The following is a 26155-nucleotide window of genomic DNA, read 5'->3' as shown; positions in this document are numbered from 1 at the left end:
TTATTATGTTTAAATGAAAACGAAAGGAGGCAGTGGTATTTGATATCCTATTTCGTTTTATTGTAAATATAGAGAGAGGAAAAAATTGCAGTAGCCAAAGGGAGCTTAGTTCACGCAGCATTGTTTGGGTTCAACCACCATTTATTCGGATCATTTTCAAAATATTACTGTTATTGTCATAAAATGTAATTTTAAATGTATTTCAGGCGAGAATGTAGTTGTTTAAAATTCAAATCTGTGGTTTATTTATAAAGTCAGCGCCTATTTAAAAATGTGTTTCGCCGATCTCGGAGACGGTGAGCTACACGCGATCAGCGGGAGCTCAGTGATCAGCTATCCGCCGAGAAGCAGCCTCACCTCGGCTAGACCTTCTGATATGTGCCGCTGGCTCTGATGTCTCTTTAGTGGTTAAACATAAAATATAATTCGTTTTGGGTGAATCTAACAGGTTATCTTTGGTCTTTATTCAATTTATCTATATGTTAAAATGAAAATAAAAAAGGCAAATTTATATAATATTTTGTTTCATTGTAATGGCTGTATATATACACATATCCCTGAACTAAGTACATTTCTGCAGCTGTTATTATGTTTAAATGAAAACGAAAGGAGGCAGTGGTATTTGATATCCTTTTTCGTTTTATTGTAAATATACAGAGAGGAAAATTGCAGAAGCCAAAGCAAGCTGACTGAAGTCATCAAGTACGCTGCTGTTTGCAGAATTACCGGATTTGCGTCGTCACGGACATTACACTCCCAAGTCGAATGCATAAAGTCCGAACTACCGAGGATGCAAGTCCTAAATCAGGGTACTTTGTATTGAGAAATGCGCACAGACCTACGTCACCAGTCTATTTGCCAAATCTTCCCGGTACTTTACACCGCGGTGGAAACACAGAAAGCAACAGGTCTGGGGGGAAAAAAGTTCCTGGTGAAAAAAGTTCCTGGTACAAATGTTCCCGGGTAATTTCGGTGGAAACGCGGCAAAACTCCAGCATCAGTGAGCTGTGGCATGGAAATGTTCAGCCTGTGAAACTGCTGAGGCAATATTGAGCCTTCAGTTCGTCTGTATTGTTGAATCAATGGTTTCTCATCTTTCTCTTGAAAATATCCCATAGATTCATATGGGTTTCAGGTCAGGCATGTTGGCTGGTCGATGAAGCACAGTCATATCATGGTCAGAAAATCACTTGGAAGTGGTTTTGGCACTGTGGGCAAGAGTCAAGAGGCATTAATATAATTTGTATTGTTAACAATGGGGAAAACTGAGCATGGACATGCGTGTTACAATAACAGGACATAAACAGACATACTGTAGACGTACGTGGAAGGCACTGAGATTTTGAGTGACTTTAGTGACCATAGGCAGAATAGACACAGACAGAGCAACAAATAAGTGGCAGTAACAGATACAATAAGGGTAGACAGTGTTAAGAGTTATAAGTAGTGCTAAAGTCAGGTGCTAAAGTCCTGCATAAAAATGAAATCAGCATCTTCATAAAGCTTTTCAGCAGATGAAAGCACAAAGTGCTCTAAAATCTCCTGGTAGGCGGCTGCATTTACTTTGGACTTGATAAAACACAATGGAAAAAAACACCAGCAGACATCACAGCACCCAAATCATCACTGACTGCGAAAACTTCACACTGTACTTCAAGCAGCTTGGTTTCTGTCCCTCTCTAGTCTTCCTACAGACTCCAGACCTTGATTTCCAAATGAAATGCTAAATTTACTTTTATCTGAAAATAGGACTTTGGACCACTCAGCAACAATCCAGTTCTTTTTCTCCTTAGCCCAGTTAAGATGGTTCTTATGTTGTTTCTGTTTCAGAAGTGGCTTGGTAGCCCTGTTCCTGAAGACATCTAAGCATGGTGACTCTTGTTGCACTTTAATATGCTTAATATCCTACCAAATTTCTTCCTTCCAGTCAACTTTGAATTTAATATGCTTCGTGAACAGCCACTCCTTTCAGTAATAACCTTTTACGACTGACCCTCTTTGGGGAGGGGGTCAATGATTGTCTTCTGGACCCTTGTCAGGACCGAGTCAGCAGTCTTCCCCATTATTGTGATTTCAAAAAACAAGAAATACCTGAAATTTATACTGTAGTGATGATCATTTAATGAAAATCTGGATTTTTCATGAGCTATAACCTCTAATCATAAAAAAAACAAAAACAAAAAAAAACACAAATGCTTGGGGAGGCCGTCAATGAACTGATCTTCCTTTGAGGGTTTTCACATCAAAATTGGAGGAAAGGTTAAAGAACCCCCTTTTTTTTCAAGGGATCATAAGTAATTGGACAGTTGACTCAAAAGCTGTTTCTTGTACAGGTGTGGGCTATTTCTTCATTATTTCTACAGTAATTTATTTAGGTAAAACTTCTAGAGTTGATACTAAATGTGTGTCATTTGCATTTAGAAGCTGCTGCTCTGAACCCACATCATGCTGTCAAAAGAGCTCTCCATGCAGGTGAAACAAACAATTGTTAGTCTTAAAAACAAAACAAATTCATCAGAGAGATAGAAGGAACATTAGGGGTGGCCAAATCAACAGTTTGGTACACAAAAAAAAAAAAAACACTGGTAAGCTCAGCAACATTAAAAAGGCCTTGAAGTCCACAGAAGACAACAGTGTTGGATGATCAGATGATCCTCTCCATGGTAAAGAAAAACCTTTTCACAACATCCAGCCAAGTGAAGAACACTCTCCAGGAGGTTGTTGTGTCACTGTTAAAGTCTACATTCAAGAGAAGACTTTGTGAGAACAAATACAGAGGGTTCAACACAAGGTGCAAATGAGGCCAGATTAAACTTTGACAAAAAACATCTAAAACCAGACCACTTCTGGACAAACATTTTTTAGATGGCTGAAATTAAGATCCACCTGTACTAGAATGATGGGAAGAAAAACATATTGAGAAGGCTTGGAACAGCTCATGATCCAAAGCACAACATAATCTGAGAAACATGGTGGAGCAGTGTGATGGCATGAACATGCATGGCTTCCAGTGGCACTGGGTTACTGGTGTTTATTGATGACGTGACAGAAGACACAATCACCCGGAAGAATTCTGAAGTGTATAGGGATATACTGTCTGCCCAGATTCAGTCAAATGCAGCAAACATACAGCAATAACAACCCAGGGGGTTTTTTTTAGGTAAAAAAAAATTACATATTCTGCAACGGCCAAATCAATCAAAGTACACCCAGCTGCAGCCTGCAGATCAAGGCGGTGCTGCATTTGGGGAGGAGCTGCACGTGTCGCCCCGCCCCATACCTATTTTGATTGTTTTGATCGACTTTAAAAGACCTACATGATAGGAAATGTGTGCATAGTTGGTGTAGGATGGAGAATGTTGTTTAAACTAAATAAAAACGCTGTGCAGATTTACAAAGCCAAAGTTTAATCTTCTGCAGTCGAATTCAGAAATTAACCATTGGGACATTCTAAAATGCTTAACGAGAAAGTACGTGGCTTAATGCATTAAAACAGTGTTTTTAAAAGACCAAACTCAGTAAAAAAGTTTTTTATAAACCATTCTATTCACAGACAAGCAGAAATTGACCCAGAATACGAACGCAACACGTTTAATTAAACGTTAAGCATTTTCCTCCCATAACCTGCTTTTCTGTGAATAGAATGCTTTATTTAAAACCGTGTTTGGTCTTTTTAAAACACGTTTTAATGCATTATGTCACTGTTTCTCCATTTCTTCATTTTAAAATAATGAACAGCAGCATATTTTCCTGAAATAAAGGGGAGGAAAAAGTCTATGTTTGCAATGTAGTAAAGAAAATTTAAGTTTCATAAAACTTTAAATTGCACACAGCAGTCACATTAGCCTATTGCGGTGTCATTTATCAACTGCATGGCAGAAAATGATATGTAACAATAACTGACTTGTCATGCTAAATTAAAATAATACTGATATATCCTTTTCATTTCATTTATCATACTCTGATGAGATGAAATAATAAAATTAAAAAATATATATTTAATTCATAATGAATTCTTCTGAAGACCTGATCCTCCCTCTGTGGATAATCAACCCAATTAATTTACTAAGTAAAAATCTAGTGGGTTGTTCGTCTGTTAGCCTAAAGATCAGCCTAATTTAGCAAAACAGTCATTTCTGGGACATGGCCAGTTACAGGCTAAGGTTTTTTTTTTTTTTTTTTTTTTTGCATTTTTCTGTGCACAGTGTTTTAGCTTTTTAAACAAAATACTCCATCCTACAACAACTACGCACTCATTTCTTATCATGTAGGTCTATGAAAGACGATTGAACCAATCAGAGTAGGTATGGGGTTGGGCGACATGTACAGCTCCTCCCCAGATGCAGCCCCGCCTCGATCTGCAGGCTGCAGCTGGGTGCTTCTCAGTCAATCTCCCGATTTCAACCCCACTGAGCTTGCATTTTACTTGCCGAAGACAAAACTAAAGGCAGAAAGACCCACAAACAAACAATAACTGACATCAGCAGCTGTAAAGGCCTGTCAAAACATCACAAAGGAGGAAACCCAGTCTTGGGTGATGTCCATGAGTTTATTTGTCCAATCAAATTTGAGCCCCTGAAAATGGGGTGACTTTGTTTCTTCAGCAGAACACAAATCAAGATTTTTAGCTCAAACCGTTGTGCAGTCTATCATTCTTACAATGTACTGTAAGTGGATGGGAATCACGGCTAAAATATACAAAAAAAAAATCATACACAAAACCAAATTAAACCCTGTGGCTCGTGACAATACATTGATGTGTAAAGACACAAAACAATCAGTCTGTGCAAGAAACTGAAACAGTATTTATATCCTTTTTTACCTCTGATTCACGCAATGCCCATACCGTTATTTTTGCTTTATGGTGGATTAAACTGTTAAGTGCATTACCAATTCCTATCTCTCAAATGGACCATTGACACTCTATCTACAATCTCAATTTGTCGGGTCTCTAGGCTAATCATCTGCCTTTTGGGGATGTGGTTGAGTGTTTTGGTGTTTGTGTTGTGTGTTTGGATGGTTTGACAGTTCGCCGCGTGTGTCTGTTTGATTGATTCCCCCGCCCTCCTTGTTTCTCTGCTTGTTACCTAGATTGTTTGCCACCTGGTCCCTGTTGCTGTTAATATCTTCCCTTTATAGTTCCCTGTGTTTATCTGTCCATTTTCAGACTGTTGTTATTCGTACCAATAGCTCAGATCTCCGAGTTGGTCAGTGTACTCACCAAGTGTACTCGTGTCTTGTCTTGTCATCAGAATCCAGTGCTTTTACCTGTTATTCTCTGCCTCCTATCTCGTGCACGCAGTGTCCTAAGAAGTCCTCCAGCTCTCATCCCTCTGGTCTCGGTTATCGAGCAAACTGTCGCTCGGTGAAGCGATCCGACCTGCCGTCCTCTTCATCTCTCGCTCGGGTGACGTTATTCCTCGTCCATACGATCTGATTGTGGAACGATCATTCACCTGCTTTGTCTCCTCTGCTTTTAATAAAGCTCAGTGTAATCCGCTACTGAATCCAGCCTGTTTTCTTGTCAAAACAGTCTGACCAGAACATGGTTTCAGCTGGATCTGATCCACGTCGCTCGTGCTTGTACAGCCGGGAGTTTTATTAGGTCAGCATGTCACCCAGCTCAACACCACCGCACAGGATGTGGACGCTCTTAATGCAGTGAATGCTTCTCTGCAGCCCTGACGTTATGCCAATGAAGAGGCCAAGGTGGCTTATGTCCTCACACTCCTTTCGGGCCGTGCCCGCAAATGGGGAATCGCTATGTGGAGATTGCGGGCTCCCTGTTGTGCCACCTTCGCGGATTTCAGCCAAGAGATGGCCAAGTTGTTTGATCACTCAGCTCAGGGCGATGAGGCTGCGGCTCAGACACAGAGGAGGAACTCAGTCACAGATTATGCTATACAGTTCCAGATGTTAGCCGCGGTGTGTGGCTGGAATGGGAGCACGCTGCATGCACGTTTTCTCGAGGGGCTGGACTTCGCCATTGCCGACGAACTCGCGGCCATTGAGCTTCCACGGGAACTGGATACCTTGATAAATCTCGCAATCCATGTTGAGGGTCGTCTCAGCCGTCGCCGTAAACATCGGCAAACTCCTGCCCTGGGGCGCCACCTGGAGCCCTCTTTGGCCAGTGCAACCAGCCTTCAGCTGGGTCATCTCCGGCTTGCACCGCAACAGAAGCAGGAGTGTTTGTCTTCGGTGGCTCATTAAAAGCCAGGGCCCACCAGTGAGGTGGAGAGTCCTGGTGGGCACCTTTCACATTTCAAGCTCTCCAGCAGCACGCACTCTGCTACCATTTCAACTCTGCTTTCAGAGTAATTCACACGCTGGTCTGGCTCTTGTGGATTCAGGGGCTGAGGGGAACTTCCTTGATGCTGCAGCCGCTCACAGTTGGAACATTCCGCTTATTCCCCTGGCTAGTCCCGTGTCGGCATGGTCATTAGCGGGTAGTCCCCGTACCACCATCACCCATGTCACACCCAGTGTTAGCCTTCACATCGCTTGAAGCACTGTGAGCAGATCGAACTGTATATTATCAATTCCCCGAGAGCTCCACTAATACTGGGACACCCGTGGTTACATAAGCACAACCCACACATTGACTGGGTTAGTAATTAAGTTTTAGCCTGGAGTCAGTCTTGTCACGTGTCGTGTTTGGTTGCTGCTTTTTCTCTTGTCTCTGTGTCTTGTGTTTCACAGGTGGATTCCTCTGATCTGACTGGTGTCCCGGCAGAGTAGCATGATTTTCAAGTGGTCTTCAGTAAGGCCCGGGCCCCTTCACTACCTCCGCATCGCCCTTATGACTGTGTCATTGACCTTCTCCCGGGCTCTTCTCCGCCTAAGGGTCACCTATATTCCCTTTTGGGTCCTGAAAGAGAGGCCATGGACAAGTATATAAGTGAGTCACTTCAGGCTGGGCTCATCCACCATTCCTCCTCTCCCGCTGGTGCGGGGTTCTTCTTCGTTAAGAAGAAGGATGGCTCCCTGCGCCCCTGTATTGATTACCGAGGTTTGAATGACATTACTATAAAGAACAGGTACCCCCTACCTTTAATGTCTTCTGCATTTGAATTGTTGCAGGGAGCTCGGGTCTTCAACAAGCTAGACCTCCATAACGCCTACCACTTGGTGCGCATTAGGGAGGGGGATGAGTGGAAAACGGCGTTTAACACCCCTTCGGGACACTATGAGTACTTGGTTCTTCCATTTGGTCTTACCAATGCTAAGGCCATTTTCCAGGGACTCGTCAACAGCATGTTGGGTGACATGATTAATCAATTTGTCTTTGTGTATTTGGATGATATCTTGATTTTCTCCCCCTCTCTCCAATTATATTCCCAGCACGTCAGACGGGTTCTCCAGCAGTTGTTAGAGAACCAGTTGTTTATCAAGGCGGAGAAGTGTGAATTCCACGCCGAGTCTGTTACCTTCCTTGGTCACATCATTTCTACGAGAGGGATTAAACCTGATCCCGCTAAGATAGAAGCAGTCACCCAGTGGCTGGTCCCTGATTCCCGTAAGGCTCTGCAGCGTTTCCTGGGTTTTGCCAACTTCTACTGGTGATACATCAGGAATTTTGGTCAGATCGCTGTGCCGCTCACGGCCTTAACCTCCACTAAGGTGTCCTTCAGATGGAACCAGGAGGCTCAGGTAGCCTTTGTCATTTTAAAGTCCCGTTTTGTCTCTGCACCTGGGGGTGGGGGGAATTGCGGTCGAAGCCATCCTTCCTGAAGGGGTGGTGGTCGGTGCCCTTTCGTGGGTTTGAGCAGCGAACTGTCTGTGCCCTTTTGGGGTTCGAGCAGCGAACTGAAGAGGCCGGTCGAGGGGTGCAAGTGCCGGGAGAGTGGTTGCCGGTGATGGCTGCACTGAGGTCCCGAGGTCCTTCAGTGGAGTCACACATCCAGGTTAGTCTGCCATCTAGGTATTTGGAGAACGTTGTTTGCCATCCAACAGCACTTCTGGTGGCCTGCTATGGCCACGGATGTTAGACTGTTCTTGTTGGCCTCCCCCACATGTGCTAAATGTAAGCCTCAAAGTGAAAGTGATGTGACATACAGCCAAGTATGGTTACCCATACTCGGAATTCGTGCTCTGCTTTTAACCCATCCAAAGTGCACACACACAGCAGTGAACACACACAAACACACACCGTGAACACACACCCAAAGCAGTGGGCAGCCATTTATGCTGCGGTGCCCGGGGAGCAGTTTGTGGTTCAGTGCCTTGCTCAAGGGCACCTAAGTCGTGGTATTGAGGGTGGAGAGAGAGCGCAGTACATTCACTCACCCCACCTACAATTCCTGCCAGCCTGAGACTTGAACTCACAACCCTTCGATTGCAAGTCCGACTCTCTAACCATTAGGCCACGACTTCCCCGTCTGTGAATCGCCCTCCTGATGGTCTGCTTAATCCTCTCCCTATCCCTTCCCGCCCTTGGTCACACATTGCCCATGATTTTGTCTCTGGGCTTCCCCCGTCGAAGGGTAACACTGTGATTCTCACGGTGGTGGATCGCTTTTCCAAAGCAGTTCATTTCATTCCCCTGCCCAAACTGCCCTCCGTCTGGGAGACCGCCCAACTGGTTGTGGATCACGTCTTCCATCTCCATGGATTGCCGGTGGATGTGGTTACAGATAGGGGTCCCCAGTTCGTCTCCTGGTTCTGGAGGGAATTTTGTAGACATATTGGGGCCTCTGCGAGTCTGTCTTCAGGTTTTCACCCCCAGACCAATGGGCAGTGCCAGCGGGCCAATCAGGATCTAGGAAGAATGCTCCGCTGTCTGACATCCAACAATCCGAGTTCCTGGTGCCAGGAGCTCTCTTGGGTAGAATACGCTCATAACACCCTTCCTGTGGCCGTGTCAGGTATGTCTCCCTTTGAGTGTGCTGTTGGTTATTATCCACCTCTGTTCCCATCACAGGAACCCGATGCAGTGGTCCCATCCGCCCTGGCTTCCGTCCAGCACTGCCATCGCACCTGGGAGAAAGTCAGGAGGGTTTTGGTCCGAACCTCTGGCCGAACCAAGACTGCAGCCGATCGTCGCCAGTCCTATCCTCCTGCCTATGTGTGTGGTCAGCAGGTTTGGCTTTCTACCAAGGATCTGCCTCTCTGGGTGCCTTCTCGTAAGCTGGTACCCAGGTTCACCCCCCCACCCCCTCATCTTGTTGATGAATCTCCTACCTATACAGTTAGGAGATTACTTGATGAGTGGCACCGCGGTAGTGGGTTTCAGTGTCTTGTGGACTGGGAGGGTTATGGTCCAGAAGAGAGTTGCTGGGTGCCGTCCGGGGAAATTCTGGACTGCTCATTGATCGAGGACTTCCATCGGTGACAAGGTAGGCCCCTTCCTGGAGTGCTGGGTGGCACTCCTGGGAGGGGGGGGGGGGGGGGCACTGTTGGGTCTCTGAGCTAATCACCTGCCTTTTGGGTTGTGGTTGAGTGTTTTGGTGTGTGTGTTTGGATGGTTTGACAGCTCGCCGTGTGTGTCTGTTTGATTGATTCCCCCGCCCTCCTTGTTTCACCGCTTGTAACCTAGATTGTTTGCCACCTGGTCCCTGTTTCTGCTAATATCTTCCCTTTATAGTTCCCTGTGTTTCTCGGTCCATTGTCAGACTGTTGTTATTCGTACCAATAGCTCAGATCTCCGAGTTGGTCAGTGTAGTCACCAAGTCGTGTCTTGTCTTGTCATCAGGCTCCAGTGCTTTTAGCTGTTATTCTCTGCCTCCTGTCTCGTGCACACAGTGTCCTAAGAAGTCCTCCAGCTCTCATCCCTCTGGTCTCGGTTATCGAGCAAACTGTCGCTCGGTGTAGCGATGCTACCCGCCGTCCTCTTCATCTCTCGCTCGGGTGACGGTATTCCTCGTCCATACGAGCTGACTGTGGAACGATCATTCACCTGCTTTGTCTCCTCTGCTTTAAATAAAGCTCAGTGTAATCCGCTACTGAATCCAGCCTGTTTTCTTGTCACAATTAGGAGTGTCAATGGCCCACTTGAGATAGGTGGCAGTAATGCACTTATAATTTTGTGATCCTCCATAAAGTAAAAACAAAACAGACCGATTGTTTTTTGTCTTTACACATCAATGTATCGTTAAGAGCCGCAGGGTTTAATTAATTTTTTGTTTATGTTTTAGCCGTGATTCCCCTTGCACTTTCATTTTAAGACTGATAGACTTCAACGGTTTCGGCTAAAAATCTTGGTTTGTGTTCTACTGAAGAAACAAAGTCACCTACATCTTGGATGCCCTGGGTGTAAGCAGATAAACATCCAACTTTCATTTTTCATTTTATATTACAATAATTTCACATACAATCAAATTAATGTAGAAACAACAATAATATGACTTAAAAAATAAATCCCATCCCTTCCCAATCCCACAAAAAAACTGGGAGAAAATCCTGTCCCGTCCCTATTTCAAAAGTATGACTCCTATTCCCTCCCACGCCTGTGTTGTGTTTTGTATTGTTTTTTTTTGACTGGAATCTGTCAGTTACAGTAAAAGAAAAAAAAATACAGTGCAGATCACAGCATGCCCACTGTAATTGAATAAAAATCCAAAATTTATTTTTACAATAATGTACATTAATGTACAATTTCTTCCTGTTCCTTCCCAATGTAATTAATAGTGATTTTTTTTCCAACCCACAGGAATGTCAGCCTCTAGTGCACACATCCGAAGCGCACATACAGAAAGTGGCTGTCACAGCATGTGAGTACTAAACTAAGTTCTCATTCACACACAAATTTACGTTGAAAACACACACGAGTTAGAAAAACAATTTATCTATAAATGACGGTCTGTGAAAGTAAACCGCTGGGAAATAAATAATTAAATCCACTGCTCTCTTGTCTCTGAGGCTGGGACTGGGAATAGTGTTCTGTGCTCGTCTGTGCAGCCAAACTCTCACCATCAAAATGATGGTGCTGTGGGTGGATACTTACAGATTAAGGGGCGGTAATATTATAATCAAATCTCTTTGCAATGTCACTAGGGGAGTGAAATCAGGCGCGCTCATTTTTCAGACACTTCCAGAAAATGGCTTACCATGACCAGTGACTGGGTTAATCTTTTTCACGTTTCCTTGGTTGGTAGATGCACTGGGGACCTGATTATAGTACTTAAAGCCTGGAAAAGTCAGATTTTTTGAAATTTTTCCTTAAAACTGAATATTTCACATTTAATTAGATTTAATTATTTGTATTGAAGCTTTTGGGCAATAAAATAATTTAATCAAGTCTAATTTTAATCACATTTCTTAAGACACATCTGCCATCTTGAATAAATTGTTTCTCTCATCAGTAAGATTGGCTTATAAGCATAAAAAATTATGCTTGCCTTTAAATTTAACAAAAAATAGGTCTCTTTGAAGGGAATATTTTAGACCAGCTTTTGCGGCAAGTCTGCATTTATAATGTCTTAAAATACGACTAGGTAGGCAGCACATTTAATCTATAGTTTTTCACACTTGCTCTTGAACCTGCAAATTCATAAATCCTCATACAGTCGGAAAATATCTCACGTGCCTCTGAAGAGAGCAGGTATAAAGTTCAAAGACAAAATGAAAAGGCAGAGAGAAAACGAGAGCGCAAGAGGGGGAGGAAGAGAAAAGAACATCAAGAAGGTGCTTCTTATAAAAGGTGAAGCGTTAAATGCCCTTAGGTATTGATTTTATATCACAGTTAGATCTAAGATAGCTTTAATGGATTCTTAAAATGCAGCGAAATCCTCCCACAAAAGAAAGCCATTTGCTTTGAAAGTTGGGAGGGAGATGAGAGCGAGAGAGATGCTGCGCTCTGGGGCCGCGGCATAAAAGAATATGTCAGCTGTGAAATTCACGTCACGGCACCTTGAACTAGATGAACTGGTGAGACATGGAGGAGTGAGAGAGAGAGAGAGAGAGAGAGAGAGAGAGAGAGAGAGAGAGGAGTGGGCCGGGTAGGGTGGGGGTGGATGGTGGACCCTGAGGGATGGAGGAAAGGGCTTTTGGAGTGGGAGAACTGACAAGAGTGTCGTGACTGAAACCACAGACTGCCCCCTGGAGACTCAGGCATGCGTGTCAACAGAGTACTGCCCCAAATACTCTTCTCTGACTAGAATGATTCACTCATCTCTCCCACACTCTCACGCAGGCACATGCCACCTCTGCTGTTTCTTATTTTGTTTCAGGATATTTATTCTTGTTCTCTTCTCTGACTTGGGTAAGGTCTGTGTGCTAGTCATTTCAGTTGTTAATATGAATCCTGATGTTGGTCACGATTGTTGATGTCTCACCTCTGCATGCTTTAGGAGTGAGCTACTACACTGTCTGTTTAAATCTTTGCACTGTGATATAAATGTCAGTTTCATCAGCTGTCTAAGCACATCAGTGATGGACACCTGTCATGGTTTTGCTAGTATGACCCTTTGTTATTAGCCTTCATTACCAATTGTCTGCTTTGTGCAAGCAGTGTTTGAATTGTCAGAGCTCTTGAAATTTCCTTTTTTTTCCCTCTAGAGGTCAGTAAAAAGCCATTTAAAAAACAGATCAATACAACCAAAACAATTGTGGTTCAATGCAGCCTAGTTTATCAAATACAAATAAAAAAACTTAAAAGATGACAAAAAAATTTAAAATCTTAGATTCATGCTCAACTATTAAACATATAAAATAATAAAAACTACAAGACACACACTATATACAGTGCTGTGAAGCCCCCTCCTTTTTTGTTTTCTTCTTTTTTATTTTTATTTGTCACACTTAAGAGATTCAGATCATCAAACAAATGTTAATATTACACAAAGATAATGCAAGCGAATACAAAATGCAGTTTTTAAAATGATGAACAGTCCAAACCTTTTTCTGGACCTACATGAAAAAAATTAATAATTTTCTCCTCCTGTTAAATCATGAAAGAACATTATTTTAGAAAGCAGAGTTAAATTTCACTAGCCACACCCATGCCTGATTACTGTCAGACCTGTTCAATCAAGAAATCACTTAACAAGAACGTTTCTGACAACATGAAGCATGCTTAACAAGCAACACGTCATGCCGTGATCTAAAGAAATTCAAGAACATGTATCAGTCTGGAATGGGTTATAAAGCCATTTCGAAGGCTTTGGGACTCCAGCGAATTACAGTCAGAGCCATTATCCACAAATGGAGAAAACTTGGAAGAGTGGTGAACCTTCCCAAAAGTGGCCGGCCTACCAAGATCAATCCAAAAGCGCAATGAAGACTCATCCAGGAGGTCATAAAAGAACCCAGAACAGCATCTAAAGAACTAAGTTCAGTGTTCATGATTCAACAATAAGAAAGAGACTGGGCAAAAACGGCATCAATGGGTGAGTTCCGAGCCAAAAGCCATTGCTGACCAGAAAGAACACAAAGGCTTTGTCTCACATTTGCCCCAAAAATAAATTTTATACAGTACAGACCAAAAGTTTGGACACACCTTCTCATTCAAAGAGTTTTCTTTATTTTCATGACTATGAAAATTGTAGAGACACACTGAAGGCATCAAACTATGAATTAACACATGTGGAATTATATACATAACAAAAAAGTGTGAAACAACTGAAAATATGTCATATTCTAGGTTCTTCAAAGTAGCCAACTTTTGCTTTGATTACTGCTTTGCACACTCTTGGCATTCTCTTGATGAGCTTCAAGAGGTAGTCACCTGAAATGGTCTTCCAACAGTCTTGAAGGAGTTCCCAGAGAGATGCTTAGCACTTGTTGACCCTTTTGCCTTCTGTCTGCGGTCCAGCTCACCCCTAAACCATCTCGATTGGGTTCAGGTCCGGTGACTGTGGAGGCCAGGTCATCTGGTGCAGCACCCCATCACTCTCGTTCTTGGTCAAATAGCCCTTACACAGCCTGGAGGTGTGTTTGGGGTCATTGTCCTGTTGAAAAATAAATGATGGTCCAACTAAACGCAAACCGGATGGAATAGCTTGCCGCTGCAAGATGCTGTGGTAGCCATGCTGGTTTAGTATGCCTTCAATTTTGAATAAATCCCCAACAGTGTCACCAGCAAAGCACCCCCACTCCATCATACCTCCTCCTCCATGCTTCACGGTGGGAACCAGGCATGTAGAGTCCATCCGTTCATCTTTTCTGCGTGGCACAAATCTCAAATCAGATCTCAAATTTGGACTCATCAGACCAAAGCACAGATTTCCACTGGTCTAATGTCCATTCCTTGTGTTCTTTAGCCCAAACAAGTCTCTTCTGCTTGTTGCCTTTCTTTAGCAGTGGTTTCCTAGCAGATATTCTACCATGAAGGCCTGATTCACACAGTCTCCTCTTAACAGTTGTTATAGAGATGTGTCTGCTGCTAGAACTCCGTGTGCCATTGACCTGGTCTCTAATCTGAGCTGCTGTTAACCTGCGATTTCTGAGGCTGGTGACTCGGATGAACTTATCCTCCGTAGCAGAGGTGACTCTTGGTCTTCCTTTCCTGGGGCGGTCCGCATGTGAGCCAGTTTCTTTGTAGTGCTTGATGGTTTTTGTGACTGCACTTTGGGACACTTTCAAAGTTTTCCCAATTTTTCAGACTGACTGACCTTCATTTCTTAAAGTAATGATGGCCACTTGTTTTCCTGTACTTAGCTGCTTTTTTCTTGCCATAATACAAATTCTAACAGTCTATTCAGTAGGACTATCAGCTGTGTATCCACCTGACTTCTGCACAACACAACTGATGGTCCCAACCTCATTTATAAGGCAAGAAATCACACTTATTAAACCTGACAGGGCACACCTGTGAAGTGAAAACCATTTCAGGTGACTACCTCTTGAAGCTCATCAAGAGAATGCCAAGAGTGTGCAAAGCAGTAATCAAAGCAAAAGGTTTCTAGCATTCAAAGCATTCTATTAAAAGAACATCATACCAACAGTCAAACGTGGAGGTGGTAGTGTGATGGTCTGGGGCTGTTTTGCAGCTTTAGGATCTGGACGACTTGCCATAATTGATGGAATCATGAATTCTGCACTCTATCAGAAAATCCTGAAGGAGAATGTCCAGCCGTCAGTTTGTGACCTCAAGCTCAAGCGCACTTGGATTATGCAGCAGGACAATGATTCCAAACACACCAGCAAGTCCACCTCTGAATGGCTCAAGAACAACAACAAAAAATCAGGTTTTAGATTGGCCAAGTCAAAGTCCGGACTTAAATCCAATTGAGATGCTGTGGAATGACCTTAAACAGTCCTTTCATGCTCGAAAACCCTCCTATGTGGATGAATTAAAACAATTCCGCAAAGAAGAGTGGTCCAAAATTCATCCACAGCGATGTGAAAGACTCATTGCTAATTAACACAAATGCTTGATTGCAGTTATTGCTGCAAAGGGTGGCACAACCAGTTATTAGATTTAGGGGGTAATTACTTTTTCACATAGGGCCAAGTAGGTTTGGACCTCTTTTTTTACCCTTAATAACTTAAATCATTATTTCGATATTTTTTTTTATTTATTTACTTGGGTTATCTTTATATAATATTAAAATCTGTTTGATCTGAATCTTTTAAGTATTTATTTTCTCACATTTGACTTTTGACATGTGACTGGTTTTACATTTAAATGAAATTACGCTCCCAGCATGCATTCTTAAATGCATACCCACACTAAAGACTATACTGTACATGAAAACTGTGGTATCTCTAGCAGCTAGCTCTTCCTATAAAGTGCTAAGAAATTGTATAAATATGCAGTCAGTTAAATCTGGACTGACAGGCTATGGCCAATTTGTGTGTCAATAACCCTTCTAAAACTCCCACCTGTAAATGAACGGAGGGGTAAATATGTGCCTCACCTCGTCCTGTAGGGTGGCGCTGTCTTCTTTGAGCTGCTGTATGTTAATTTGAGCCTGGTTTAACTCCTGGTTCTTCTGCCGCATTTCCTGCAGGGCCGACTGCAGCTGTGCCTCTTCTGTCCTCCGCTCTTCCAGGAGCTGATGCTGCCTCTGGGAGGCGCTCTCACAAAACTGCTTCATCTCTTTCTCCTGCTCTTTAATCTGCTCCTGCAGCACTGCCAACTCCTCTTGGAGCCCCTGCACGGCTGAATGAATGAGAGCAGGAATCTAGAGCAAAAGAGAGAAGGAGAGATAGACAGACATGCAAATATACTTTGGAAAAGAAAAGCACACACAGACACCAAACAACTTTGTGCTGATGACTATGACTATCTTTATCTTTAAAAATCTAACAAACTATTATTCTTATTTTTTTTATTGAACAATGACACATTTAATTAAATGGAAATTACAGTGAAGAAATTAATAACATTAGAAAATACTTATATTTTAAATAATTCTGTTCTTTTGAACCTTCTTTTTATCAAAGTTTCTCGAAAAACAATTATCTCAGTTTCCACAAAAATAAAAATAAAAATGTTTTTTAACAATGATTATAATAAGAACCACTATTAATAACTGAGCACCAATTATAGACTAGAGTAATAGAAAAATAGAAGTAAATAGAAAACAATACCATTTTTAAACTGTAATATTTGACAATATTACTGTTTTAATGTATTTTAAATCAAATAAATGTAACCATAGTGAGAATAAGAAATTTCTTTCAAAAACAAGTATAGTGTATATATACAGTAGTTAAGATATTTCGGCATCACATAAACTTGCCCTTAACCCCTTTGCTCCCAAATCTCCTCCCCATTTCGGCCATGCCCAGTAACCCCTCGTCTGTGGCATGCAGACAGACAAAACCTCTCAACATCACTTCTGGACCAGTAGACCTGCCTCCACCAATCTTACTCCGGCCAAACTCACACGCACATGCACACACTGGGTATCAGGCTCCACCGGACAGACAGTAATCAGACATCATTTATGGCCATGAACAAAGGAGAGGTGTGAGCCAAAAACCTAACACTCCCTGAGAGAGACTTGGAAACAGACACATGGGACTCTATGTGTGTGTGTGTGTGTGTGTGTGTTGGGGGTGGGGTTGGGGTTGGGGTTGGGTTGGGGGGCTGTAGTGCTGTAGGATGAATGATGGACTAAATCTAATTATGTCAGTCAATGACAAATTATCTCTGACTATTGATAATTCTTCTTGTTTTAATGTAAAAAGAAACTAAGATACAATATATTTTCCTTTGCTTTGTGGTTTAATAATTTATGCATCAGAGGGTTAATTAATTAGTTCAGTGGGAAACTGAGAGCGGTTCGAGTCTCATGTTGGTGCCCTCCAAGAAAGTCAAACATGTTTGTCTTTACAATACAAATACAATACATATTTTCTTATAACGAAGACATCTGAAAATACACATCATAATTATTATGCATGAAGCTTTCCTAGTTAGCAAGAACTTATTGACTTTGTGATAATTTATAGTATTTATTTATTTTTATTTTTTCATAAAATGACTCTCTGCATTTTGCTTATAATTCTAATCTGATCTAAGCAAAGGTTTTTCAAATATTAGCAATATTTAAAAGCAAAACTGCTTCGTTACTCTGATGAGCAGCAGTCCATGATCAAGACATGTAGATGTCACATGGTCAGTCATTTGTACCTTGTTTTGTAGTTGCTGTTTTTCACTCTGGTATTTGTTAATCAGCTCCAGGTTTTTTTGTCTTTGGATGTCTAGTTCAATGTCAGCTTCTCTTCTTAACTCCATCTCTTGCTGTTTCAGCTGTTTGTCTTGCTCAGCCTGTTTCTGCTGGAGAAAAGCCTCCATCTGTATGCACACAAATATGGGTTAAATAAGGACTACCGAGATTATTATTTGTGCACTTAAACAATATACTGACATTCAGTCTAATGAATACTGTATAAAATAAAAAAATAAAACAACAACAAAAATAAAAATAAATACTACACCATAATACATAACCAAATAGGAAGAACCCATGCAAATAACATTAACACCTGCACACTTGCATCACACTTGCCGCTATTAATGTTATAAATGAATTTTCTTGCATAACAATATTAATTTGTCATTTAAAAATTACACAGTAAAACAGCTAACAGGACAGAATGGCTATGAGATACATTCATCTCTTTTCATTTTGGTTAATTTAGGCCTGGTGTTGAAGGAAAAAGCAAATAAAGCTGTTTGTGCAGTTTTCTGTGACTGCATGCTGTCATATCAAAGACTGGGATTTTACACAATTTTATTTTTTGTGTGTGTGTGTGTGTTGTGAAATATTGAACTGTCAGCAGTTGAATAAAATGGTTTGAGCAATTATAAACAACAAAGAAGGGGATGGTGGCATGCCATGTATTTTAAGTCGGGCATGACCAAGGCCACCATGTTTTTCATAGAGACCAGAGTGCAGACAGAGTGCGTGTGAGAGAACACAGCAGGGTTTGTGTCAGAGTGTGTGGTTAGAGAGAGAGAGAGAGAGAGAGAGAGAGAGAGCATCTTAGTGTGTGTGATGAAGAGAGAATTTGTGTTTGTGTTTGACAGTAAAAGACCACTTCCACCTAGACTTGGATGCATGTCTGTGTTAATGCCAGGAAACTGGCGGGTCTTAAATATAATTTGCACTAAATCAAACGGCATTCCTCTTAATACTAGCATGCTGAGGGCAGACCTCAGCCCACAAAAAAATATAAATGTATTTCAAATAATAAAAACAAAAAAAAGAACTACTTCAGACAGAAGGGAAAGAAAGAAAATGTGCTGCTGGTTCTCTGGGATAGTGACACTATGGGCCAAATAGAAACACTATATTTGTCTTTTCAGTGGTCAAGGGGAATAAAGTACATATTTAAATACATTTGGCCTTAAAGCCATGAAAATCATTGCATTAGATAACAAAATATCAAAAGATGTAAAAATGTATTTGCATTTTCATCTCACATCAATTTAAAAGGTTGTTATTTGTATTTTGTGACCTCACCTTTGAACTCTGCTCCTCTGCAGCTTTCAGCCTCATTCTAAAGCTCTCCTCCAGTCTCTCCAATTCTCCCACATGAGTTCTCCTCAGCTCCTCCCTTTGAAAAGAAAGACTACAGTAAATATACCAACAGAAGACCATATAAGTCAACTCAACATACTGGATAACATAAATGCATAAGTGATTGTTTTAACGTCATTGAGCATATTTTCAAATACAATGTAAAACGTAAGCATCATCACAATCTTGACTCATGGTGTCATACCTGCCAGGGCACAAGTTTTCTAAAACCGTAATATGATTGATAGGTGTCACAAAATGACAGATAACACAGATGAGAAATATTAGGCCATTGGCACATACTATAAGGTTTCTTAGCTGTACATTTCAAAGAGTCACAGTACACATGTACTGACGCATTTATGAGCAAGAATATTTTATGATCCAGTTGTTATGGTAACATAATTGTTGTTTTTGTTAATTTTCATGTCATAAAACAGTCTTGTTTTAAACTATGACTGATGTCAGTCTGCAGCCTCAGGGCTAAAGAGAAATTACAAAGGAAATGAGAAGGGGCTTTGAAACACGGTAAACAATCAGTAATGAGTAATACACAAGAACTATCAATTCTTGCCAAAGACAAATACACCATTCATAGTAAACATAAGCTGCCAAGTAAGTGGCAGACAAAAAAAAGGTCCTGGTTCTTGCTAAAACAAGAAAGTTTTTATTTAGTTATTTTTTTGGGTGGGGGGGGGGGGGGGGGTAAATTGTTATCTATTAGCTTTGACAGAAATATTTTTAATAAATACACATATACAAATCACAGTTTCCACAAACATATTGAGTGGTACAATTGTTTTCTGCACTGATAATAACCAATAATCTTTCTTGTGCAGCAAATCAGCACATTAGAATGATTTTTGAAGGATTATGTGACACTGAAGACTGGAGTAATTCTGAAAATTCAGTTTTTAAAACAGAAAGCTATTAGTTTAAATCATAATATATATATATATATATATATATATATATATATATATATATATATATATATATAATTTGTTTTAAAGATACACTTTCATAATTACTATGCATACATGCAGTAAACATGGTTAAAAGACAAACCTTCCAAGAGTTTTCTCTTCTTGTTTGCCATCAGTTTTAAACAGTTTTTATGGTTTGACTCATCAAAACCTACTTCTTGTTGTCGAGATCTAAACAAAAGCCTTTGAAAAGATCTTCTGCTATTTGCCGAGACAGACAGCGAGGATATGAAAAATGCTGGTGACTAGACAGACAGATAGACAGCTTGCCAGAAATTCCATTTTTACTGCACATTCCTCTGTGGCTCAAACATTACTCACATAAGACATAAACTGTGACTTCGTAGACAGATTACTTCCATCACAGATTGGTGAAGACTGAGACACTCACCAAAACAAACAAACAGCTCTGGAGAAACATCAAAGTCCAAACAGACCGACTGCATCATATTGCCACATAGCAGCATTCCTACATCCACCTATCCTGACCTAACCTCTCTTAGTTAAAATGTGTGTATTGAATAAGATATTCAGAAAATTTCAGACCTTAAATGAGAATAACAGGCTAAAATTAACTTTGATACATCCTAGTATGTGTTAATGGAGGTTGTCGTAATTCCCCTGAGATAGAGGAAGTCACACAGAGAAGAAAATAGAGTGAGCGTGCAAAAGATTCCATGCATATTCTTAAGTTGTATTACAACACTGTTCCAGAACAGTTCAACCCAAATATTCAGATGTGTGCAGCGCATTTTACAGAGGATGTTTTCTGTGACAGCAGCAGTGTTGGGAAAGTTCACTTTCTACATGAACTAGTTCAAAGTTCAATTCACAAATTTTAAAATTAACTAGTTCAGTTAATAGTTCAAACTACAAAATTTTGAACTAAAGTTCACAGTTCCAAAAATGAACTAGTTCATAGTTCTTTTTTTCCATATGTTGCAGCGAGCTATTATTTTTCAAAATTATTGCCACAGTCCATATAGAATCACAGACAGCAATTATTTTATCAGTTTTAACAATGAAGCTATGCGTCAGATTTCATCTTCATATCCAATTTTGAATCCTTATCCAACCAGGGTTTACATTAGCATTCAGGGGACAGCATTTCCCCATTGTTGCTTTAATGCTTTGTCTCCCATTCTCACTGACCTTGTCATAAACATGATAAAATTCTCATACGCCTTCTTGCTACATGCTGCTGTCGTTTGCTGGGTTTTTTTTGGATGACGCGTCACGCATGCGGAGGACGGCGGTGCGACACTGGTGGCTGGTGTTGCCAGATTGGGTGTTTTTCCGCTACATATTAAGACCCGTTTACGGTGTGTTTTAGCCGGGTTTTCGCCTGGAATGCTCTATAGAAATCTGGCACACTATTGAACGAAGTTAACCTGAGAGAGCGTGCCGTTCACAGACACCAGATTGAACGAGTTCACAGTAACGTTCATCAGGCATTAATACAGCACGTTCAGTTCACGTTTGCCCAAAATATGAACGAGTTCATGAACTATCGTTCAATGAACGCGTTCAGACACAACACTGGACAGCAGCCTACAATGCCAGTGTCTGTCGGGGCAGTTACAACTTTGTAATGACGGTCTGGTGCTTCTGACTTTAAGTAAATTTACATATTTAAACAATTTGCTACTGATGATTCAAACGTGAGTTTTGAGCAGTGTAGAGTAGCACTTGTCCCCACTGGATGCAACAAATGCCTCGTTAATAATGGGTTTTACTGTTTTTACTTTGTCGCGCCGGGACACACGGCATCACAGTATTGTGAGTAACATTTCTGTCACACGCTTGAGGAATTTGACCAATCACAACGCACTGGATAGCTGGCCAATCAGTGTACACCTTGCTTTTCAGAACGATGAGCTTTGTAAAAATAGACGTGTTTTAGAAAGGCGGGGCATAGAGGTGCAACAATAATGGACATTATGTCAAGTCAAGTCACCTTTATTTATATAGCGCTTTAAACAAAATACATTGCGTCAAAGCAACTGAACAACATTCATTAGGAAAACAGTGTGTCAATAATGCAAAATGATAGTTAAAGGCAGTTCATCATTGAATTCAGTGATGTCATCTCTGTTCAGTTAAAATAGTGTCTGTGCATTTATTTGCAATCAAGTCAACGATATCGCTGTAGATGAAGTGACCCCAACTAAGCAAGCCAGAGGCGACAGCGGCAAGGAATCGAAACTCCATCGGTGACAGAATGGAGAAAAAAACCTTGGGAGAAACCAGGCTCAGTTGGGGGGCTAGTTCTCCTCTGTCCAGACAAAACCAGTAGTTCAATTCCAGGCTCCAGCAAAGTCAGATTGTGCAGAAGAATCATCTGTTTCCTGTGGTCTTGTCCTGGTGGTCGTCTGAGACAAGGTCTTTACAGGGGATCTGTATCTGGGGCTCTAGTTGTCCTGGTCTCGGCTGTCTTTCAGGGCAGTAGAGGTCCTTTCTAGGTGTTGATCAACCATCTGGTCTGGATACGTACTGGATCCGGGTGACTGCAGTGACCCTCTGATCTGGATACAGACTGGATCTGGTGGCTACGGTGACCTCGGAATAAGAGAGAAACAGACTAATATTAGCGTAGATGCCATTCTTCTAATGATGTAGCAAGTACATAGGGTGTTATGGGAAGTGTTTCCGGTTCCGATTTGCCTAATTAATGCAGCCTAAAAATCGTTTAACGGATTTAGATATTAAAAGCATATTAGTATGTTATGTGTAAGCCAGGTTAAAGAGATGGGTCTTTAATCTAGATTTAAACTGCAAGAGTGTGTCTGCCTCCCGAACAATGTTAGGTAGGTTATTCCAGAGTTTAGGCGCCAAATAGGAAAAGGATCTGCTGCCCGCAGTTGATTTTGCTATTCTAGGTATTATCAAATTGCCTGAGTTTTGAGAACGTAGCGGACGTAGAGGATTATAATGTAAAAGGAGCTCATTCAAATACTGAGGTGCAAAACCATTCAGGGCTTTATAAGTAATAAGCAATATTTTAAAATCTATACGATGTTTGATAGGGAGCCAGTGCAGTGTTGACAGGACCAGGCTAATATGGTCATACTTCCAGGTTCTAGTAAGAACTCTTGCTGCTGCATTTTGGACTAGCTGTAGTTTGTTTACTAAGCGTGCAGAACAACCACCCAATAAAGCATTACAATAATCTAACCTTGAGGACATAAATGCATGGATTAACATTTCTGCATTTGACATTGAGAGCATAGGCCATAATTTAGATATATTTTTGAGATGGAAAAATGCAGTTTTACAAATGCTAGAAACGTGGCTTTCTAAGGAAAGATTGCGATCAAATAGCACACCTAGGTTCCTAACTGATGACGAAGAATTGACAGAGCAACCATCAAGTCTTAGACAGTGTTCGGTTATTACAAGCAGAGTTTTTAGGTCCTATAATTAACACCTCTTGTTTTTTTCAGAATTTAGCAGTAAGAAATTACTCGTCATCCAGTTTTTTATATAGACTATGCATTCCATTAGTTTTTCAAATTGGTGTGTTTCACCGGGCCGCGAAGAAATATAGAGCTGAGTATCATCAGCATAACAGTGAAAGCTAACACCATGTTTCCTGATGATATCTCCCAAGGGTAACATATAAAGCGTGAAGAGTAGCGGCCCTAGTACTGAGCCTTGAGGTACTCCATACTGCACTTGTGATCGATATGATACATCTTCATTCACTGCTACGAACTGATGGCGGTCATATAAGTACGATTTAAACCATGCTAATGCACTTCCATTGATGCCAACAAAGTGTTCAAGTCTATGCAAAAGAATGTTGTGGTCAATTGTGTCAAACGCAGCACTAAGATCCAATAAAACTAATAGAGAGATACACCCACGGTCAGATGATAAGAGCAGATCATTTGTAACTCTAAGGAGAGCAGTCTCAGTACTATGATACAGTCTAAATCCTGACTGGAAATGCTCACAGATACCATTTTTCTCTAAGAAGGAATATAATTGTGAGGATACCACCTTTTCTAGTATCTTGGACAGAAAAGGGAGATTCGAGATTGGTCTATAATTAACTAGTTCTTTGGAGTCAAGTTGTGGTTTTTTGATGAGAGGCTTAATAACAGCCAGTTTGAAGGTTTTGGGGACATATCCTAATGACAATGAGGAATTAATAATAGTCAGGAGAGGATCTATGACTTCTGGAAGCACCTCTTTTAGGAGCTTAGATGGTATAGGGTCTAACATACATGTTGTTGGTTTAGATGATTTAACAAGTTTATACAATTCTTCCTCTCCTATAGTAGAGAATGAGTGGAACTGTTCCTCAGGGGTTCTATAGTGAACTGTCTGATGTGATACTGTAGCTGACGGCTGAATGGTTGCAATTTTATCTCTAATAGTATCGATTTTAGAAGTAAAGTAGTTCATAAAGTCATTACTGCTGTGGTGTTGGGAAATGTCAACACTTGTTGAGGCTTTATTTTTCGTTAATTTAGCCACTGTATTGAATAAATACCTGGGGTTATGTTTGTTTTATTCTAAAAGAGAAGAAAAGTAATTGGATCTAGCAGTTTTTAATGCTTTTCTGTAGGATAGGTTACTTTCCCACCAAGCAATACGAAATACCTCTAGTTTTGTTTTCATCCAGCTGTGCTCCATTTTTCGGGCTGCTCTCTTTAGGGTGCGAGTATGCTCATTATACCATGGTGTCAAACTGTTTTTCTTAACCTTCCTTAAGCGTAAAGGAGCAACTGTATTTAAAGTGCTAGAAAAGAGACAGTCCATAGTTTCTGTTACATCATCAAGTTGAGGTTTTGGATATGCTAAGGAATTTGGATACATCAGGAAGATAACTTTTCAATTCCATGTGACAGTATTAAATCTAGAGTATGATTTCGACAATGGTAGGTCCTGAAACGTGTTGTCTAACCCCAATAGAGTTCAGAATGTCTATAAATGCTGATCCCAATGCATCTTTTTCATTATCAACATGGATATTAAAATCACCAACTATTAAAACTTTATCTGCAGCCAGAACTAACTCGGATGTAAAATCACCAAACTCTTTAATAAAGTCTGTATGGTGCCCTGGTGGTCTGTATACAGTATCCAGTACAAACATAACAGGGGATTTATCATTAACATTTGTTTCTCTGGATAATGTTATATGAAGCACCATTACTTCAAACGAGTTATACTTGAAGCCTGCACTCTGAGAAATCCTGAAAACGTTGTTATAAATTGAAGCAACACCTCCCCCTTTGCCTTTTAAACCCGGCTCAGGTTTATAACAGTAATCTTGGGGGGTGGACTCATTTAAAATAATGTAATCATCAGTGATCATATTATTTACAAAAAGTGTTCTCGTAGAAAGGGATCTGATATTCAATAAGCCAAGCTTTATCATTTGTTTATCCATATTGCATCTGTTTTTTATTTGTTGAACCTCAATTAAATTGTTAATCTTAACTTGGTTTGGACATTTTTTGTATTTTCTAGTTCGGGGAACAGACACAGTCTCTATAGTGTAATATCTAGGTGAAAGAGTCTCTATGTGCTGAGAATTAACTGACCTCTGTGACGGGAGGCAGCTAGCAGACGGTCGGTTTAGCCAGTCTGTCTGCTTCATGACCTGGGCCCCAGTTAGTCAAGTATAAACTCTAAGACTATTTGCCATATTTCTAGAGAGAAGAGTGGCGCCACCCCAGGAGGGATGAAGACCATCTCTTTTCAACAGGTCAGGTCTGCCCCAAAAGCTCCTCCAATTGTCTATGAAACCTATTTTATTCTGTGGGCACCACTTAGACATCCAGCCATTGAGTGATGACAATCTGCTATGCATCTCATCACCACGGTAAGCAGGGAGGGGACCAGAGCATATTACAGTGTCTGACATTGTGCTTGCAAGTTCACACACCTCTTTAATGTTATTTTTAGTGATCTCCAACTGGCAAAGTCGAACATCATTAGCGCCGGCATGAATAACAATCTTACTGTATTTATGTTTAGCATTAGCCAGCACTTTTAAATTTGCCAAGATGTCAGGCGCTCTGGCTCCCGGTAAACATTTGACTATGGTGGCTGGTGTCTCTATATTCACGTTCCGTACAATAGAATCACCAATAACTAGAGCACTTTCATCAGGTTTCTCAGTGGGTGCATCACTGAGTGGGGAGAACCTGCTTAATGTTTTGATCGGAACAGAAGAGCGGTGTTTTGACCCACGACTACGCTGCCTCACCGTCACCCAGTTGCCCTGCTGCAGGGGCT

The 26155-nt window shown here is 41.0% G+C and overlaps 1 protein-coding gene across 3 annotated transcripts in view; it reads right to left on the bottom strand.

The window, feature by feature from the left end:
- lekr1 (leucine, glutamate and lysine rich 1) overlaps positions 1 to 26155 on the bottom strand; it is a 144468-nt gene that overhangs the window by 3743 nt on the left and 114570 nt on the right. For all 3 annotated transcript variants that reach the window (XM_059506260.1, XM_059506259.1, XM_059506261.1), the window contains 3 exons: positions 18861 to 18954; positions 17525 to 17689; positions 15801 to 16067 (listed from right to left, as the gene is read on the bottom strand). In XM_059506260.1, the coding sequence (XP_059362243.1) occupies positions 15801 to 16067; positions 17525 to 17689; positions 18861 to 18954 (526 nt within the window). The remainder of the gene's footprint in view (positions 1 to 15800; positions 16068 to 17524; positions 17690 to 18860; positions 18955 to 26155) is intronic.

This window comes from Carassius carassius, chromosome 23, assembly GCF_963082965.1.
Source record: "Carassius carassius chromosome 23, fCarCar2.1, whole genome shotgun sequence".
NCBI lineage: Eukaryota > Metazoa > Chordata > Actinopteri > Cypriniformes > Cyprinidae > Carassius > Carassius carassius.
This window is presented reverse-complemented; position numbering and strand designations above follow the sequence as displayed.